This window comes from Phoca vitulina, unplaced genomic scaffold (assembly GCF_004348235.1).
Source record: "Phoca vitulina isolate PV1807 unplaced genomic scaffold, GSC_HSeal_1.0 scaffold19, whole genome shotgun sequence".
In the NCBI taxonomy this organism is placed as follows: domain Eukaryota; kingdom Metazoa; phylum Chordata; class Mammalia; order Carnivora; family Phocidae; genus Phoca; species Phoca vitulina.
The window spans coordinates 10,588,968-10,610,814 of record NW_022589722.1 but is presented as its reverse complement, the minus strand read 5'-3'; the positions used below and the strand labels follow the sequence as shown (position 1 = coordinate 10,610,814).

The 21,847-nt window shown below is 32.9% G+C and overlaps 1 protein-coding gene across 2 annotated transcripts in view; it reads left to right on the top strand.

Moving 5' to 3' along the window:
• The window catches only part of CDK17 (cyclin dependent kinase 17), a 110,540-nt gene that overhangs the window by 76,075 nt on the left and 12,618 nt on the right, over nt 1-21,847 (top strand). For both annotated transcript variants that reach the window (XM_032416855.1, XM_032416856.1), the window contains exons 3-10: nt 990-1,154; nt 5,129-5,262; nt 8,600-8,725; nt 17,777-17,833; nt 18,887-19,001; nt 19,710-19,804; nt 20,054-20,116; nt 21,121-21,244. In XM_032416855.1, coding sequence (XP_032272746.1) covers nt 990-1,154; nt 5,129-5,262; nt 8,600-8,725; nt 17,777-17,833; nt 18,887-19,001; nt 19,710-19,804; nt 20,054-20,116; nt 21,121-21,244 — 879 coding nt within the window. The remainder of the gene's footprint in view (nt 1-989; nt 1,155-5,128; nt 5,263-8,599; nt 8,726-17,776; nt 17,834-18,886; nt 19,002-19,709; nt 19,805-20,053; nt 20,117-21,120; nt 21,245-21,847) is intronic.

Genomic DNA, 21,847 nt, shown 5'->3' with positions numbered 1-21,847 from the left:
TTTATGTAGCCATTATTAGTAGAGGTGCAGGCCACGTGGTCTTCTTGTTCTTGGTGTCTGATAAACCTTTACAGGTAGGGGAAACCAGTCAGCAGATATTCTTACTCCTGATTATCAGCTGCAAAAGAGCTGGCTCCATTTTAGAGGAGAAAAGATATTCAGAGAAGCCAAGTTCCTTTTAAAATTCTTTAGCTACTGCCAGTAAAACATAATTCTAATACAAAAGACTAATTCCTTGTCATAGAAGACTTCATCGTGTCTTTAACCTATTTTAGAGCTCTTCTTTAGAGGTGGAAAGGAATCATGAAATTCCTCATGAGCATTACAAAACAGGATTTCTCCCATTTATAATTAAATAACTTTTAAGTATTCTATATTTTTTAAATGTTTCTGCTTGTTTATAAGTCTGAGATTTCTTTAAAAAAAAAAAAAAAACCTCTTTATATTAAAAGTCCCAAATTTTGGGTAAGAAATTTCAGAACCTCTATATTGATATATGCTTAAGTACTTCTGTGTTTATCCATTAACTGACATACCTTTTGAATGTCTAGCAAATAGGGATATAAATTCCTTGAGGCCAGGACCACGTCTTTTATATTCTATAGCATGCCTAATTATAAGGCATATATGAGACAGTTAGTAAATGTAGGAGTAGTTTGGAAACAAACTTGGGATATATTAAAATAAGCAAATGGATAAAATCTATGGGCTATGTTAGTAGTTTTGTGATTGCTAATCAATTTTGGTTATATAAGAAGTGCTTACTTAAGTGATTGGACCAATTTCAAATATTGAAGTATTTTCTGTAAGTATTTTTTCATGGAAATTATTTTAATTCTGGTTCTTTGTATAGATAACCAAAGAATTCTTAAATGTTACTGATCTTATAAACCTTTTGTTTTGTTTTCTGTTTTGCTTTCTCAATCCTTTTCATGTGATCCTGGATCTTGGGCTGTTAATGGAATGATTTTGGATACTGTGAACCACAGAGCCTATTGTGAAGAATGGCAGACCTCCAACCTCTCACAGTATGCATTCCTTCCTCCATCAGTACACAGGGTCCTTCAAGAAGCCCCCATTGCGGAGACCACATAGCGTTATTGGAGGAAGCCTTGGATCCTTCATGGCAATGCCCAGAAATGGAAGCAGATTAGGTAATTTAACAGTCCTTTTTTTTTTTTTTTTAACTTTCTGACTGTGAGTCATACATGTAGTAGCTATTGTTATAGTTGTATGGAAGTCAGCCAGCCTTCATTATCTGATTTTTTTTATAAAATAAAAATCAAGTTGAAAATAACAGAGATAGCAGAAAGATGGAAGGCTCTAGAGAGGTACTAGTGTTGACACTACAGAGGAGTAACATTTGAAAACCTGTCCACCAGGAAGAAAACAAAACCCCTAGGAGATGGATGCAAGATTTCAAGATGAATGGCGTTTCAAGATGGTGCTTAATTTAGGGTCATACTATGGTAACTCCAGATTATCACCATACGATAGCCCAGTGCAATGATTCGTATACATGATTGTCACCTGAGTTGCTATTCTTATGTCACTATGTCATTCTAAATATTTAGGAAAAATATATACCTGCAAGTTTCTGTTTATTTCTCTGGTCTTTTTTGATAGCATCTTACTATCATGTTTTGATTTTTAAAATCATTTTAAGCATAAATTATAGTCTCATGACATAATTACTGAAGTTTCTGAGGGTTTTGTTTTACTCCTTGCTTTATCTGCTTCCTTGGCAGGTTATTTCCTCATGTGTTTTGTTAATTTGGGGAGTGTGAGCTTATCTATAGTGGGGTTTACCTATGGGGAAATGTATGTAGCCTTTATTCCTATAGGTGTAAACCTACAGAATGGTGTGCTATAGTTGTCTCACACTGGTTCATGAGAGATGATTGTTAAATTTTCAGGAATTTTCCAAGCTGGTTGTTAAATATAGCCATTATTAAAGTTTAAATGTTAAAAACCTATAATTAAGTAAGCTAATTACAAAAGTAATGAATCCTCAAAAGTCATTATTTCTAAATTATTTTACTACACTTTACTATTACCTCTATTACAAATTATTTTACTACACTTTACTATTACCTCTGCTTTTGGGGTTATTTCTGTTGTATCTGTATAGTCAAAATTTTATGTAATGGTATGTACATTTCTTCCCAACTACATGCTCAGTGATGGTCATGTTGTAGCTTGAACTTGGCCATGGAGGGAGTATTTACCTCAGAGAAATTGGAAAAAACTCCACATCAGGACTTGATATATTGTTTTGTTGTCTAGACTGGGGATTGGCATACTTTCCTGCAAAGGTCCAGATTGTAAATTTTTCAGGTTTTGTGGGCCACATATGATCTCTGTTGCATATTCTTCTTTTTAAAATAACTCTTTAAAGATGCAGAAAATATTTTTAGCTCAGGAACTGTACAAAAACAGGTCACATTTGCTGATCTTTGGTCTGAATTTAAGAAAGTAATATTGAACATGTTAGTAATGCAGATTAAAAGTGTGTTGTATCTGTAGCTTTTACAGTTGTGAATGGCACAAAATTGAGCCATCTGAGAAGTAAATATTCTTCCAGTACTCAAAAACTATTACCTGATTTAGCAAAGAAGTTGCTCACACCAGTGACAAATGAGTGAAGTTTTGACATGGTCTTCATTGTTTCACTTTTGTCTTATTAATGGAAATGAAAATACAGATACTCATGTTGGAACTACACTTGTTCGTTAATGACATGAACAACTTCTTGCTTGAGTCCGATGGTACTCAAGTATTTATTTATAGTTTGAGATTCATATGCTCCTTTGTAGTCCTTGTGCAGTAGAACAGATTTAAGTCTGCCCTTTATAGTACTTTAAGAGTCTTGTGCCTTTCTTTAGGAAACTCTCACTTGCACCTTGGACACCTTTGCTTCCTCTTTTATCCCAGTGTGGCAGCTAAACCCAAGCATTTTCTTACCAAGATCAGCAACCCCTCCCTGAGAGAGTAACAGAGTCAATTTATACATAACATCTTTTGGCTCTCAGTTCTCTTTGTCTTTGCTTCCTTGGTATTATGCACATATTCTTTCATACTCAGCTATGCATTTTAAAATATTATTACATCTTATTCAACATTTCCTTGAGGAAGGAAGGTTTTCCGATTTTGCCAGAAATAGAAGGCATGGTTAAGTTATCTTTAACATTTTAAAAGTGTGACAGAAAAGAATACTTGGCCTCAGATGTGTTGTATACCATCAGATTAGCAATCAGTTACCAATACATTGACTTTTATTGCCAAGTTAATTTTTTGTTCAGATCTTTGTATAAAATTTCTCCAGAAATCTTTATGTAATTGAAGTATATTCTTAAATTACATATCAGTCTATTAAAAACTATCATATTTGCAACTGCTTATCAGTGTGAGTAAGAATTTTCTCAGTGTGTTATCAAGGAGCACCTCGGTAGCTCGGGTGGTTAAGCATCTGACTGTTGATTTCAGCCCAGGTCATGATCTCAGGGTTGTGAGATCGAGCCCCCTGTTGGGCTCCACACTGGGTGTGGAATCTGCCTAAGATTCTCCCTCTCCCTCTGCCCCCCTCCCCAACTCATGCACATGTACTCTCTCTCTCTAAAAAATAATGTGCTATCAAGACAGAAAACAAAAATAGAGGAATTTTAAGACTGATTTGATAAGATCCTTGAGTTCAGTTTTGTTAAATGGTTCTTATTTTCTTAAGCAAATATTCATTAAAAGTACAAATTTGTAACTATAAAATACTATTTTGTTTTACATGTTGGTATTTCATATAACATTTCATTTGAAAGAAGAGATATAGTTACCTAGTGCATTCTTTGATTTTTACTTAGTATTTAATTTATGGGATTATTTGTTGACCACCTTCTAAACACCAGGTACTTTGTTCAGTGTGGGGAATATAAAAGTGAATAAGCTAAATCTTGCCCCCCAAGGATCTCCTAACTTGGTATAAAAATCATCTGAAACCAAAAAATGCACTTCAGTGCAGTGGATGTGGTAGGTGTGGGCACAGTAGTCATCTGTGTCTGGAAAAGATTTTACTGAGTGATGACAAATGAATATAGTTTTGAAAAAATAAGTATGAGTTCACCAAATTGTTAAATTGGGGAAAGGCATCTCTTATGGGTAAAAGAGGGGGGGAAAGTGTGTTGTGTTAAAGCACTCTAGCATGAAACAATATGATACTTTCGGGGGAATGAATAATTGTATAAAGAGAACCAGTGCTAAGAATGTGTTTGATATCTAGCATTTGTTTGTTTCTGGTGTGCAATTCTTGCTAGATGAATTACAGGATGATTGACAAATGCAAATATAGAGCAGGTATTATACAAGTTATATAAGTTTGTTTTTAATATTCCCAGATGGAATTAATCTTCCTCCTCTCTACTCCCATTTAACTTTTATCTTTAATAATAAAGAAAAAAAACCCAACACCACTTTGTTTTGTAATTTAAATATATTTTTTCCTCCATACAGATTTTTGGTGGTCACAAGATGTTTCTGTAGTTAAATAGATATTCAGTGAATAATTTTTGAATTTTTTTTTTTTTAATTTTTAACACTGTGGAGAGGGGAAGCTCCATTAATGGCTTTAAAAACTTATTTTTTAAGGATATTCAAAGTAATAGATCATTTGGCTGTAGACCCAGTGGCACATTATCTTACAGAAAAAATACTAAACTAAATAAAAGGCAAAAGACCAGGTTTCTATTTTAGCTCTGCCTCTAAGCTGTGTAACCTTTCAAAATCATTTAACCTTTCAAAGTCTCAGTTCCCAGATCTGGAAAATGAGAGAACTGACTAAATAATCCTCATGTTATTTCCAGTCTGTAATTTTATTATTCAGCTCTTGATAATAACTTGGATGTTAATTATTTTCATAGTTTTTCATAATCTGAGTGTGAAAGGTTTCTCACTACTGTTTCAAGACATCTGAGTTACATTTTGATCTATTAGTTACACAGAGCAACCAGAATGTAAAAAACTTTTATGATTTTTCTGTGTTGGCTGTCTATATCTTATTTGTAGTGATAATAAATTATGTGATATAGTAAGGTGTAATGCATCTCTTTGAAGATAAATGATGTTTCATTTTGTGATACAGATATTGTTCATGAAAATCTAAAAATGGGATCAGATGGTGAGAGTGACCAAGCTTCTGGGACATCATCTGATGAAGTACAGTCACCTACAGGCGTTTGTCTTAGAAATCGTATACATAGACGGATCTCAATGGAGGTAACCATATGCCTGCATATGTGTGTTTGTGTGTATGAATACACATATACATCAAACAGTAAATGACCATTTGAAAATTTTCATGAAGTCAGATGACATTTTAAGAAAATTGTTTCTTTGCATTAGTAATGACTAGTCTTGTGAATATTTCCTTTTTTCTAATTATCTATCCCAAGGCAAGTATACATTAATTATATTTAACAATCCGCAAAAAACATGTAGGGTCTCTGTAAGGGAAATGTGAATTTTTAAAAATACTGGAAATTCGGAATGATACTTTAGCAAAGTTTTCTTTTTAGAAAATATGATTTTAATTATATTTTTGAGGTTTATCCGGATATTTAGTATTTTATTTTATAAATATTTTATTTCAGATTTCAAAATGTATACATAAAATAAGCACCAGCTTTTTTTTTTTTCTTTTGGCTTTATATTATAAATATGGGTATCATTTCCTTTATGGCTTATTATACCTACTAATTTCTGTAGAACATATGTTATGTCTTCATGTAAAAGAATTAATAGCTCATGTATAACCTTGAGATCAAAGTTGATTATGAATGTTATTTCAGTATGTACTATAGATTAAAATAGTTTTCTCCAAAACAGTTGAACATGTTTTGAATTAAGAATATTGTTTTTTTTGGTGCCTTTGAGTTAAGATTACAGTGCTTGGGGTATCTGTCCCGTTGGTTGATTGCATTTTTATTGATAAAAGATTGCTCTTAATCAGTTAAAAAACAGTATTTTCAACTCTTGAGATCAATTTGGTATGTGTTCATATCACTGTAATTATATCATAATAAAATATATTTTTCTTCTATCATATCTTTAAAAGTTTTTTTACTATTAGGATTTTTATCTGAACTTTCTCTTCCATTGAGCTGTATTTATTTTTTGCCCCAAAGGTGACAGTCCCTTGATGATATTCTTACTTTTGTATATTATAATAGCTGAAAAGACTTCTTTCTTAACATCCTCCACATCTTGCATTCACATATGTATTCTTACTTAGAATGTTTTTGGATGTTACTTTCTGTGTATTCTTCTAGATAAATTTTAAATATTTTGTTCTAATAATGTTATTGTGATTTGTTTGGGATTATGTAAAATGTAAAACATTTAATATGGGAGAACCATTATCTTTTCATTACTTAGTCTTACCATTTGGGAATATGGTATATATTTCTGTACTTGAGTTATATGTTTCTCAGTAAACGTTTACATAGTTCCTATACATCTCAATTTTGTTTTATGGTTTGGTTACTGTTACAGATAGTAGGGATTTATTTTTTATAGGATTTATGTTTCTTAGTGTGACAATATAGGCAAGATTCCCTTTTAATTTCTCCCAGTTCACATTTTATAATTAAATGGAATAGAAATGCCCCCCGCTTAAGAGCCACCCTTTCATCCCTGGAATAAATCCCACTTAAATATTAATATAATAATATTAAATATATATTTATATATTTTACATAAATATATTTAATATTACATATTTACATTTATATATCTATATTATATATATTTATAGTATATATTTATAGCATATATTTATATATTATATATTTATATTATATTTTGAGTATATATTTACATGTTTGTATATTAATATAATATTAAATATGTATTACATTACTATAATTAATATAAATATACCAACATATAATTAATATAATTATATATTTTATAATGATATATTGTTATACATATATAATATGTATATAATATATATATGTATTATATATTTATATTATATATGCATATTATATATTTATATACAAATATATAATAAAATATAATAATTATTAAATATATATATTTAAATTAAGTAAGCTCTGTGCCCAACATGGGGCTTGAACTCATTACCCTAAGATCAAGAGTTGCATGCCCTACCAACGGAGCTAGCCAGGCACCCCTGATTTTTTTTCATGTATTGTTGGATCCGGTTTGCTGATGTTTTGTGGAGGATTTCTGCGTCTATGTTAGAAATATTGGCCTGTAGTTCTCTTTTTTTTTGTGGTGTCTTTATCTGGTTTTGGTATCAGGGTAATGCTGGCCTCATAGAATGAATTCGGAAGCTTTCTTTCCTCTTCTGTTTTTTGGAATAGTTTGAGGAGAATAGGTATTAACTCTTCTTTAAATTTTTGGTGGGATTCATCTGTGAAACTGGTCCTGGGCTTTTATTTGTTGTGAGTTTTTTGATAACTGATTAAATTTCATTGCTGGTAATTGGTCTTTTCAAATTTTCTATTTCTTCCTGATTTAGTTTTGGGAGGTTGTTATATGTTTCTAGGAATTTATCCATTTCTTCTAGGTTGTCCAATTTGTTGGCTTATAATTTTTCCTAATACTCTCTTATAATCCTTTGCTTTTCTGTGGAGTTGGTTGTTATTTCTCATCTTTCCTTTATGGTTTTGAGTCTCCTCTCTCTCTCTCTCTCTTTTTTTTTTTGATGAGTCTGGCTAATGGTTTATCAATTTTGTTGATCTCTTTTTTAAAGATTTATTTATTTGAGAGAGAGAGCATGCACATGCACACACAGGGGAGGGGCAAAGGGAGAAGGAGAGAATCTTGAGCCGACTCCCCGCTGACCACGGAGCCCTACACCAAGCTCAATCTCTTGACCCTGAGATCATAACCTTAGCCAAAATCAAGAGTTAGATGCTTAGCCAACTGAGCCACCCAGGCATCCCAATTTTGTTGATCTTTTCAACAAACTAGCTTCTAGTTTCATTGATCTGTTCTTTTTTTTTTTTTTTTTTAAGTCTCTATTTCATTTATTTCTACTCTAATCTTTATCATTTCCTTCCTTCTACTAGGTTTGGGCATTGTTCTTTTTCTAGTTTCTTTAGGTGTAAAGTGAGGTTGTTTAGTTGAGATTTTTCTTGCTTTTTACTTCTTTCTGTTGATACAGCACTAATAAAAGATTTCAGTTGTCTCACTATGTTGCATACAAAACCTTACAATATCTGCTTGGTTAGTTATTAAACTAGTCACATTTTGTGGTAGTCTTTGCATCTTCCTACATGGTATAATAATGTCTAAGTAAATTCCATGTGGAATTTACCAGTGAAAGGACTCAGAAATAACTGGGTTTGCAGAGTACCATTTCTGTAGAACTATGTTGTATACTTTTGCTTACAGTAAATGCGTTTGCATTCAGATATTATATATAATCAACATGTATAACTTTAAAACTGTAATAAAACTTACAGCTATTTATCATTAATAAATAATATAGTAGAGCCCATGAATTCAAAAATGAAATGCTCTTGTCTCTTCTATTTGTGATTACCTACAAATACCTTTTTTTCCCTTTTTTTAAATAAAGGATTTAAATAAGCGGTTATCACTGCCTGCAGATATCAGAATACCTGATGGATATCTTGAAAAATTGCAGATAAACAGTCCACCGTTTGATCAACCAATGAGCCGAAGGTCTCGTAGAGCTTCTTTAGTAAGTTTTCAGTCTCCTATATCTGTGCCATCAAATCTGTTTGTTTGGATTTTCTGGGTGTAAACATTTCACATTAATTTTTATATTTGCTTTTTTAATAACTAAATTTTTTACATTGCTTTTAGGATTTTATTGTTTTCCAGTTCTTAAGGGTTTAAAGATGCATGTTGGAATACAGTTTAAGCTATATTCTGTTTTATTTTTTGGAAAAATTTTATTGATATATGCTAGAAGTATAGAATATGTATTAAATATGTAAATATATACTATGGATACAGAAAAGTACATAAACCATTGTGGTATAGCTCAATGTATTTTTTGCAAAGTTAACATACCTGTGTAACCAGTACCCAAATCAATAAAAGAAAATGCCCGAAATCCCAAAATCCCCTTCCTGCCACCCTCTCTGTTCACTTTCTACTCCACTTCCTCAACTGTAGCCACATCCCTGCTTTCTAATGCTAAAGATTAGATTTACCTATGTTTCCCATTGTTTTGGTTATATAATGCTTGTAGTATATTTTAATATCTCAAAAGACTTTTTAAAATCTTCATTTACATTCACATTCTTATTTTAAAAATGCTTTTGTTATTTCTCATTATTCATATTTAAACTTTTGAACTTGAATTATGACTATATAAATTATTAAAATACATTTTATACAAATATAAAAATGTGTATTCAAGTTTATATTATACAATATGCATGGAAGAATAGAGTGTGTATTCTTTTTTTGGCTGACCTCTTTTGCTGAATGTTATGCGCATGTTTCATCTAGTTTGTTGCATATAGTTATAGTTAATTTGTTCTTACTGTTGCATGGTATTCCATTGTATACTGTACTTTATCCAGTTTCCTGTTGATGGACATTTAAATGTTTGGGTTGTTTTTAGTTTTTGGTTATTACAAAATAGTGGTTCTGTCATCATTCTTGTACATGTATTTTGGTTCATATATGTAAGCATTTCTGTTGAGTACATACCTAGGGGTGGAACTGTTGGATCGGATTGTGTGCATATGTTCAGCTTTCCTAAACACTGTCAAAAGAGTTTCCAAAGTGGGTCATACCAGTTTACACTCACATCAGTATTTGACAGTTCTGTTTGTTCTCCTTAGCCAGTTTTTGATATTGTCTCTTTTTTAAAAAAAATTTTTAACTTTTCTGGTGAGTGTGTAATGTTACCTTATTGTGGTTTCATTTGCATTTTTCTGATGACTAAGCTGAACACCTTTTTAATGCTTATTGGCCATTTAGGTATACCTTCTTTTGTGAGTTAACTGCTTAAGTCTATGTCTCTTTTCTTTTGGGTTTTCTGCCTTTTTCTTACTGATTTATGGAAATTCTTTATAAATTCTGTATAAAGAAACTGAGTTATATGTCTTGCACATATCTTCTAGCATGCACCAGTTGACCCTTGCAATTGCATTAAGCACTGCTGATTGAAAGGTCAGCTTTCCCTGTTGCAGTGTCACCTTTGACATAAGTTCAGGTGATTGTATATGTAAGGATCTCTTTTGGATGGTTATAGTCCTGTAGTAGAGGTACATATAAAGTGCTGTGGGACGACAGAAGAGATAGCAAGTAAAATGACTTTGCATATCACAGGCTTACAGAGGAGATAGTGCTTTAGCTGGCTCTAGAAGGATGGGTAGGAATTTGTCAGGTTGACAGTGGGTAGAAGGGTGTTCTAAGCAGAGAAAACTTGATGTACTAATACCCACAAGTATGAATGTAGGTATGTTGGGGAAATTATAACTGATATGAAGGGTAAATGTGGAATAAGATTAAAGAATAGGGCTTGAAAGAATAGGATAAATCCAGACTGTAAAAAGCTTTGGCTACCAGGCCAGGCAAGGAGTCTGAACTTCATTCATCCCATGTAATGGACCTCAGAGGTATTGATTTAAACAAGGGCTGACGTAATCACATTTTTGTTTCATAACAGTGGCTTCAGGAAAAGTGTAAATGAAGTAGGAGGAGAGAAAGACTAGAGGCAGGAAGATGGATTAGGAATTTATTCAAAATTAGGGATGATGCAGCAGTCATGTGGAAATGGGAAATAGAATCCAGATCCTCAGGGTCATGTAGAGATAAAATAGGCAGGACCTCTGGTACTCAGCTGAACTTTGTGTCTGAAGAAGGAGCAGTTGATGAGGATTCCTGGATTGCTAGCAGTTGTTATTCTCCTTTTTACATATTATATCATGGAATGTTTTTATCCACCAAAAACTTCTGTTGGGTTACATATTCTAAGGAATAAAATTACCTTATGCTGTATATAACTGAGCACATTGTTAATTTGACATTCATCAGTGTATAATAAAGTAAAAGTATAGTGCCAGCTGGATTTTGGTATACAGGTTTATGATCGTCATAGTTTTGCATCACTGCCGAAGACATTTTTATTTAAATAGCTTTGCCATTTGATTACCTGGTTGAAAGTGTTCTTTGGCTATCGATTTTTATCAAAGATTAGTACTCAGGATAAATTTTGGAGTTATTGAGTGTTCAGATTGGAACTAAAGGTATGATTTAATCACCACGTAATTCTTAAAGCTGTTCTTTAGGAGCTATATTTGCAGTCTACGTGAAATTAAGGAAAACAGTGCCCTCTAATGAATGTTAAGTGATGGAGTTTTTATTGTGGTTGAGTATTCCTACTCATCTTCCTTGGTTTTTGATCTAAAGTGGTTTATAGATTTCAGATTAATTATGCCAGCTGTGTTTTGGTTTCTGCTAATGCACCCTTTTCATTATTCATCTACCTTGCTAAACTAAACCATTTGGTGTCTTTTGAAGTATATTAGAAAATTATTTTTCACTACCCTAGGTTTATGTATGAAGGGGAAGGATTAGGGAATGGATGGAAGGAGAAGGGAGAAGAAATATATTCTTCACATGTGTTAGAGCTCATGTTTCCATGGATAATACAGTCCTTTTTTCCCCAAGATTTATTTATTTTAGCCCGCACAAATGGGGGGAGGGGCAGAGGGAGAGGGAGAGAATCTCAGGCAGACTCCGTGCTGAGCACGGAGCCCAACACAGGGCATGATCCCACAACCCTGATTCATGACCTGAGCCAAAATTAAGAATCAGATGCTTAACCAACTGAGCCACCCCGGCACCCCTGGATAATATATTCTTTATCTAAAAAAATAAAATATATTTTTGAGATAAAATATAAAATTTTAACCTTGTCTTTCTAAAAGTATAAAACTTTATATTTTTGCGTATTCAATAGCAATGTATAACAAATAGAGTAGTTAAAATAACATACATCCTTTGAGTAGGAATTAAGAAACAAATCACAGTTTCTGATGAAGAAAGACCTACAATAGGGCTAATTGGTTCTTCTATAAATTTATGATCATCATCATCAACCTAAAATGAACTTTCAGAATTGCTTGGCTACCCTATATTGTTTTTCTCTGGTTAACCCTTCCCCTCTCAATATACGCAGATGATCTCTTTTCCTACATGATAAAGAAGAGAAAAGCCATAACCAGAGACCCCCTCATTTTTTGAGTAACAGATGTGCAAATCCATCTACACCTATACTCATTCTGCTCTTTCGTCCTTCTTTTTCTTTCTTTCTTTTTTTTTTTTTTTAAAGATTTTATTTATTTATTCATGAGAGACAGAGAGAGGCAGAGGGAGCAGACTCCCGCGGATCAGGGAGCCCAGTGCAGGACTCGATCCTAGGACACCAGAATCGTGACCTGAGCCGAAGGCAGACGCTTAACCAATTGGGCCACCCAGGCACCCTCTTTACTTCTTTTAATATTGAGGAATTGTCTTTCTTCTTATCCCATCTCCTCAGGATGCTTTAGAATATTTTTGTCATCCTGTACACTCGTATATATTCAGTCTCCCTCTCTTGACTAAATTCTTCCTATTTTTATTTTAGAATAGTTTTAGATTTACAGAAAAATTTAAAAGATAATATAAAGAGTTCCCATACACATACCCAGTTACTACTATTATTAACATTTTACATTACTTTAGCGTGTCACAACTAAGGAAATCAGCATTTTGTGTATTACTACTATTCCACACTTTATTCAGATTTCCCTAGTTTTCTACTAATGTCCTTTTTTTGTCCCAGGGTCCCATCTAGGACACCACATTACATTTAGTTGTTTTATCTCATGTTAAAGATACTGGTTATTGGATTGGTGAAGGGCTGTTTAATATTCATCATGGTTGATTAGAAGTGAGATGTTCTAACTCTTAACATATTTAATTACACATTAGATTAGTGGAAAGCCCACATGCCAATAGTCAAGATTCATTAGAACACTGATTCACTTAGAATGATGGCATGCCCAGTGACATTTTTGTGACTGTTAAGTGCAGCTCTAGTAGATTGAGAGTCTGTATATGAAAATTTGCCTCATTATATTGAAATTATAGGTTTTACACATTTACAGAATCTGCTTGTTCCTAACAATGAGTTGGATTCCTCATTCATAGCTTGAGCAATATGTATCATATGTAGTCCTTTTTTATTTCTATGAGTAGGTGAAAAAGTAGTGTATCAAGTCCTGATGTCTCTTAGAAATAGTAAATATATCATGGAGTGTGGAAGTGAGGCTCAAAGTCCACTCACAATTTAATTTACCTTTGGTATATTATGTACAGAATTAAGATCGTATCATACTGATGGTAACAGTAATTTTTGGAACACAAAATTAGCAAATAGAATAAAGGTTCTCAATCTCTTTTCTGCCCCGGACATTTCTAACAGTAACAGTAACTCCGTGATCTCACAAGGAGGGAAATGGATGTTTGAAAAAATCTCCCTTTGTCCCCTGTGTTTCTTATATATGCATTCACTTTTAGTATGGCATCTATAGAACTTCTGCACATACTTCATTTGTTTTTAAGCTCAGACTGCATTGCTAGCATGTTAATACCTCTTAAGGAGGGCACTTTTGTGATGACCACTGGGTGTTATATGTAAGTGATGAATCACTAAATTCTCCTAAAACCAATATCACACTATATGTTAACCAGAATTTAAATAAAAACTTGGAAAAAAAATCTTTACAACTATGATACAGTGATTATGTTGGCAGAGCCAGAGTAATCCAGAAATCTCCCATAATGCTCAATACCACATGCAGGTTACATTTAATTATAGAAAGGCTATTATAAATTATAATTTATTTGGGATTTTTAAAAAGTTTTCATGTGCTTATGCTATAAGAGTCATCTGAACAGGAATTTGATTGGGGCTGCCAAAAAAGCCAGGTATTCTCTTGGAGCAGTGAAATAACAAAAAACTATCTTCATTTGTTTGGAAAGTAGAATTAAGGAGATTTTTATATTTTATTAAAATATAAAGTTGGGGCACTTGGGTGGCTCAGTTGGTTAAGCATCTGACTCTTAATTTCATCTCAGGTCATGATCTCAGGGTTGTGGGATTGAGCTCCAAGTTCAGCTCTGTGCTCAGCTGGGAGTCTGCTCGAGATTCTCTCCCTCTCCCTCGGTCCCTCCCCCTGCTTGTGCTTGCACTCTGTCTCTCTCTCTAAAATAAATCTTTTTTTTTTTTTTTTTTTTAAGATTTTATTTATTTATTTGACAGAGAGAGAGGCAGCGAGAGAGGGAACACAAGCAGGGGGAGTGGGAGAGGAGAAGCAGGCTTCCCGCTGAGCAGGGAGCCCGATGTGGGGCTCAATCCCAGGACCCTGGGATCATGACCTGAGCCGAAGGCAGACGCTTAATGACTGAGCCAGCCAGGCGCCCCTAAAATAAATAAATCTTTAAAAAATAAAATATAATATAAAGCTTACTGTTTGATTCCTTTAGCTATTTCTGTTTTTATAAAACTTTTAAACTATTGTAAAATAATCTAATGATGGAACTCAGTCTAGATTGTGAACTCACAAAAGCAGGAATCATTTCTGTCGTCTTCAGTATATCCCGTCTAGATTGTGAACTCACAAAAGCAGGAATCATTTCTGTCGTCTTCACTATATCCCTAGTACCTAGCATTGTACTTGGTAAATGTTGGATAAATGAACTTTGTCCTCTGTCCTCTGAATAATTTCTGTAGGAGAGCATGTCAACAAGCTAGTCATTATATCTATTGTTAATCTTGTCATATTCAGCAGATAAAAATGCAAGCAAAATTTTCTAAAAATTTCATTTAAAGATTCAGTAAGTAATATTTACATGTAATTATTAAAGCCTTAAGGCTGGAAATTATTAAATGAGGTGGTTACACTTTATTCTGGCAGATAATTTCACTAGTATAACTATGCGTTTTGTCTGAATTCTCTCCCTGCCTGCATGATGAAATTCAGTAATGCTCTTTATCTTATAGATTGATTATTCAAATTTAAATGAAACTTTATAATTATAGTACAGTATTTACCTTTTTGAAAAGCAGACTTTCGGGGCGCCTGGGTGGCTCAGTCGTTAAGGATCTGCCTTCGGCTCAGGTCATGATCCCAGGGTCCTGGGATCGAGCCCCGCGTTGGACTCCGTGCTCAGTGGGAGGCCTGCTTCTCCCTCTCCCGCTCTCCCTGCTTGTGTTCCCTCTCTCGCTGTCTCTCTGTCAAATAAATAATAAAATCTTTAAAAAAATAAAATAAAAAGTAGACTTTCAGCATATTTTAATGATCTCACTAAATGTCATTCTCTGAAGACTGACTTTGTTATATTAATATTTGATCATCCATTAGTTTATTCCTTATATACTTCATATGATACAGTAATCTCTATAACATTTTTATCTTTACAGTGAATTTGTAGTCCACTTACATACTCTTTAAAGCAAATTATCAGCATTTTTGTCATAGCCACTGGACTATTGGACCAAAGTATATTTGATGTTTTAAAGGAGTGCTAGTATTTATTTACTTAAGATAAAAGAATGAATAAGAAAATTTCCCAACTCTTGATGAGAAAAAGTTTCTAGCTTGCAGTCGTATTTTTCTTTGTGGTTCTCATTATTATAGATGATATTTTTATTTTTCTCAGGACATTCGTTGTTTTGTTTATACTAGTTTCCATTTACTATCAGTACAGTTTTTTTCCCTTCATTTAAGATATGACACAAGACTTAAAATTCATGGCAGAAGTGTAGTAGTTCCATATTTGTGATTTTAATGAATTCTAGAGATAGGTATAAGAAAATAAACACATTCTACTGTAGTTTATGTGACACTGGCAGTTAGCGTTTTTTCAAAGTAGTTATTTAAGATCCTATCTAAATAGGCTATAAATAAAACATACATACACTAAGATTATTCAGGATCAGGTTCTCATGTACCAAATAGTGGGCTATTTGCCACATTTTCTGTATTAAAGTTAAAAAACTCCATTTCTCCATTTGTAATTGGAAAGTGTTACCTACTGTAGTTTCACCTTATTATTCTGCATAGTTATTGATAATAGAAAGGAAGGACTTAGTATCTCTCAGTCACATATAAGACAGTGCACATGGGTGGATGGTGTGTGACAGTTCCCAAATCACATTTTTTAAATAAAATTGCTTGAAAATACCACATAGCGAGAAAAACTTTAAAGATTCCCAAAATTTTTGCAGTCATCCATTAATACCACCTATGAGCAAAGTTTTTATTAGTTTAGCAAAGTTGAATTAAGTACTATTGGACATACGATTTTCCTCATGGCTTTTAAGAGGATATAAATCATTATAACAAAAGGATAAAAAATGTCAACTATGCTTTACTAAAAACAATAAAATTTAATTAAAAAAAGATAACAGTCTATTTGAGGGACCTGTGCTATTTTTGGCCTTTCAACTTTGGGCAGTTTACTGTTCAAAATGGTAAGTGATGTTAAGTCGAATTGTCAAGTACCATTTTTATTTTATTCAACACCTCTGGAAAAATTGCATATTTGAACCTTCACAGTTGGACTAAAACGTAGTATTTTAGGATCCAGTATTATTTATATAACTTTGAGAGCTGAGATTATGTATAAAAGAACATTGTTTCTTTTCACTGGCTATTCATTTAAGGGCATGAGCACCACACTCAGTGAGAAGTGAATCTTTAGATTATTGCCTTTTCCACGATCTACAAAGGAGTACGAGAAAGCAATTTTAAGAAGATTCTTACTCCTCTGTTGTTTATCTTTTTTCTGTTGCTGCACTCTCAATCCCTAAGTTTTCATCTCTGTATTTTTTTTCTTAAATCTTTTGAGGCTTTTTGTTTTTAGTTTTTAAATATTAGGTTTCCATTGCATATTTGGGTGTATTCCATCTACCTCATTTATTGATTCCATACAGAAGTGAGGCAAACAAGCTCCAGGTTTAAAAGCAATGGTTTTGAGAACTTACTTTTAAAGACTTTTTGGGAAAGGGTGGGGGTGTCAGATTTAGACTTACTACTTCTGTGTTAGTTTCCTGGTCCGTAATGGAGTGTGACTTGCACTTGTCTTTTCCATTGCATTTTGGTTAGAAAACCTGAAACAAGTAGTATTTTGTTGTTTGCAGGCCGTCCTAGAGAAGTCGAAAATTGGTGAAGGAAAATATGTAGGAAAATTACTTACTTTGCAGTTTTGCTAGAAAGAAAATCATGTAGTTGTCTTTTATAAAATTCTTTAGTATCTTAAAATGCCTGTGGTATCTTAAAATCTCAGGGCCTTAAAGTAAAACATTTTTTCTTAGCAGAATGTTAACCAATCTATATAAAAAGATGGTTCGGCAGTTTTAATTGTGAACTTTGATGTTTTAGAACCTTGAATGTTCCAACATTGGGTGAATTTTAAAACTTGACAGATGTTCAACAATTTAATTATAATCAGATTTTTCTATTTCAAGACACTCGTTAGAGCAGGAAAGTTTCAGAAATTGGTGAAGAGGGACACCTGTTGGCTCAGTCGGTAGAGCATGCGACTCTTGATCTTGGGGTCGTGAGTTCAAGCCCCATGTTGGGCGTGGAGCTTACCTTAAAAGAAATAATAAAAATAAAGTGCACTCCTTTAAAAAGAAAAAGAATAATATTAAAAAAAAATTGAGGAAGAGATGGATTGAAATTTTAAGAATACTAAATTTATTATTGTTTGCTTTCAGTCAGAAATTGGGTTTGGAAAAATGGAAACCTATATCAAATTGGAAAAGCTTGGAGAGGTAAGCAGATACTTATTTCAAAAATATGAAACACCTTTCTTTTTCCTTGTTCATTATCCAAACTCCACAATTAGTCCACAGTTTCTACCAGCCTAGAAAACAAATGTAAACACTGTTGTCTAAAAGATTATATCTTGTACCAAAAAGGCAACAGAATGTTAGAAGGAAGAAAACCTTCAATTCTTGAAATTATGCTATCAATTTGAGAGGAAATGAGTATTTTTTATAGCTTGTAATCTTTTATTGAAGCAAAAAATATTGTGCTTTCTTGGTAATACAATATAGGCATCTATCTATTAGCCTCCTGGCCATCATGTGGGAAATTGAATGAGTTCAAACCTGCAAAAAATCAAAATTTTATCCCTAAAGATAAAGACACATCTCATTGAAGGTTAAGGAAATTTTTGGCTGAGAAGACCTTGGTTTTCTTGAACTTGCTACGAGTACTGACTAATTTTGAAGTGGTCTGTCTTCCAGGGTGAGAAAGAGCCAGCCAGAAAATAATGGAATTAGCTAACAGGGAAGCTTAAGGGAATTTGTGGGCTATCTTGGCAATGGTAGAAGAACTCTCCTGTAGAATGTATTTGTTCTTTAAAGGAGAGTGAATGTACACAAATTCTGAAAAGTCTGAGAACTGATAAAATTTTTCTAATTTAACGTTATGTCAGTTACATTTTCAGTTTTCAGTTAACATGCTCACTTAGTTGCCTCAAAGTCCGCATACCATTGCAGGTAAAGTACCTTTGACTCTAAAGCTACTGATCCAGTTGTTAATCTGATAAAGAGTAGAAAAAGTAAATTAAATATTCTATGTTTTCATACTTTGAGGCACTCCATAGGGTTATAAGAATATGGAGGCTCTGCATATGGTACTACTGAAAGTCCTCTTAGCTATAAGAAAACCGAGACTAATCATTGTAGAGTTTTCCTTGCAAAAATGGACTTTAACATATGCTTACAAATTAGGAATTTAGTTAGGGCTCTTTATTGTAGAAATGCTATAGATAGACTCTTAGGATATTTTGATGTGTCTTTCAAAAATATATTTTATAGGGTACATATGCGACAGTATATAAAGGAAGAAGTAAATTGACAGAGAATTTGGTGGCATTAAAAGAGATCCGGTTGGAACATGAAGAAGGTGCACCCTGTACAGCTATAAGAGAAGGTAAAATTAGATCTTTGTGAGCAAAATGTATAAAAGAGTTTATATAGAATGTTTTAAAACCAAAGCTGCATAACAAGAATTCATTTTTTTTCTAAGTAGAAAGAGCTCAGATATAGAGGACTGGGAGATATATTTATAGACATTAAAACTAATATTTAAAGTCAAAATATTTAACAGTATTTATTATTGTATAGTTTATAGTGAGATACTATGAAGTCATTAAAAATTATTGTCATGGATAAATATTTGACATTGGGAAATGTTATATATTATCTATGGGGAAAAGCAAACTATAAATTGATATATACAGAATGTAAATACCATGATACCATTTTTTTTTAAAAGCTAGATTATCCAGAAAATCGCTTGAAGCAACTCATGAGCAATTTGGAGGAAAAAAATGGTATCTTAAACTATATCTAAATTAATCTTGTAAGTCTCAGTAAGTTAATATTTGAGAAAAAACAGAAGGTGATGTTACGGAGAATATTACTGTAACATTGGGAATAGTTTTAAGTATTAAAAACAAGCCCAAAGCCATTAAATAAAAGAAAAAATGATTCTATTAAAATTTATACTACAGATCCCATTCGTGAATTTTTGTTTTACACTGAAGAGAATCTTATACTCAGTTCATGTGTTAAACTTCAGGTTTTTATAGTCTGGCTACCACAGACTAAATAATTGACTTTCTTTTCTTTTTTGCAGTTTCACTATTAAAGGATCTAAAACATGCAAATATAGTAACCTTACATGATATTGTTCATACAGATAAATCTTTGACTCTGGTTTTTGAGTATCTGGTAAGCATTTAACGAAAATCCAGTATTTACTTTTGCTATAATGAAACATAGGAAATTGAGTTCACAGCTCCAGGGCATTGCTGTTTAGTTATTGGTATTTAATTAAATTATGTGTTGTGCATTCAATATCTTTTCTCCAAGAAAAAAAAAAAACACTTTTAAAAATTATATACTGTTAAAAGTAAATCACCCATGCCTTCTGAGAAGTATGCATCACATATCACATAGTAAAGTACTGTATTTTTTCAGGATAAAGACCTAAAACAGTACATGGATGACTGTGGAAACATCATGAGTATGCACAATGTAAAGGTATGTTTTAGTGTGTCATTTTAAATAGCCCTTATATTTTTCAGACATAAAAAGGAACAGGAATATATAGAAATAGTAATTTTAGAGTTTTCAAAACATATAAATATGTAGTGTGTGGAAACTGCTGCTTAGAATTTCTTCAGGCCTGTTGTTCAGCTTCCTGCCTTGGCTTATTCTTAATGTCCTAATGCTCTATTTTTCACCTACATGTAAGCTGAAGATACATTCTTGAATCCTCTGTACTTGAGGCTCTTTTTCGTCAACTCCAGAGAATTGAAGACCTTCTGTGTTCCACATCCCCTTTTCTACCAAAATGTACAAAAAAGTGTACCATTAGCTTTATAGGAATTGCTTTTTTCAGAGAGTCATTCAGAGCTCTACAGTGCTAATTCCCTTTTCTGAATCATAGCAGATTTCGAAGGCTGAGTAGGAGGTGCAGAAAGTAAAGTACCCAGAGGGTGGGTGATAGAAGCTGGTTTAGGTTATTTTTATAGCACGTAATTTGCCAGAGCTATGCAGCACCATTCTCTTTGACACCTCAGAATTTTTATAAAACCACCAGTTCCAATGCCTTATTTTAACAACACTGTCCCAGATCAGGTTTTTTTTGGCGGGTGGGGGTAGATGTTGGTTAGTTGTTTTGCCAGAATATCATAATCAGATTGTAAGCCTTAGTAGGCCTGTGAGCTTATGAGGATATATTTATTTTAAATCATTTTCTATAACAAATGGACTATTACTATGCAGAGTTTCATTTCACTTTATTTTCAATATTTATTTTCATAGAAATTGTCAGACTAGAAAAATAGGTAGATGCTTCAAATAAAATAATAAATTGTAAAATTCAGAGAACAACTATATCAGGAAAGGCTTTGTACTTAAGGATGCGGGTTTTTTTTTTCTTTGACTCTTCTAGGCCAGTTGCTTTTTGTTTACCGTAACATGCTTACCAAAGTATTGTCTTATTATTTGTAAGACTAATTTCTATTCATTTGTTTCTGTAGCTGTTTTTGTACCAAATTCTACGTGGTTTGGCATATTGCCACAGAAGAAAGGTATTGCACCGAGACTTGAAACCACAGAACCTACTCATTAATGAAAAAGGAGAATTAAAGCTAGCAGATTTTGGTATGGATGTATAAGATATTTATAAATAGTTCCAGGTGGTTACATTTATAAGAACAACTGTGTGATTGCTTTTATGTGAGTTTGGAAATTTTCTCTGTAGCCCATGGAATAAGATATTTGATAAAACTTTGGTGGGTGAGTTATGTTCATGAATGCCAAAAGGCACCAGTTCTCAGGTATGGTCTTTAGACCCCTAAGCGTCCTGAGACCCTTTCAGGGCATCTCCAAAGGTGTATTTTATCAAAATTATACTAAATGTTACTTGCCTTTTTCACTGTGTTAATACCTGCAGTGATAGTCCAGAAGCACTAAGGGGTAAAGCTACTGGTTTGTGCATTAATATAAATTAAGGCAGTGGCACCAAATTGTACTTAGTAGTCATTGTGTTCTTCACCACTATATACACTTGGAGGGAAAAAGTGTCAGTTACATATAAAAAGATATTTGATGAAGTAGTAAAACTAACTCATTTTTATTAAATCTCCATCTTTAAGTACATGTTTTTTTAGTATTTTATGTAATGAAATGAGAAGTATACATAAAACCCATTTGCTGTACATGGAAATACTGTGGTTATCTCAAGGAATAGTGTTTATGTGAATG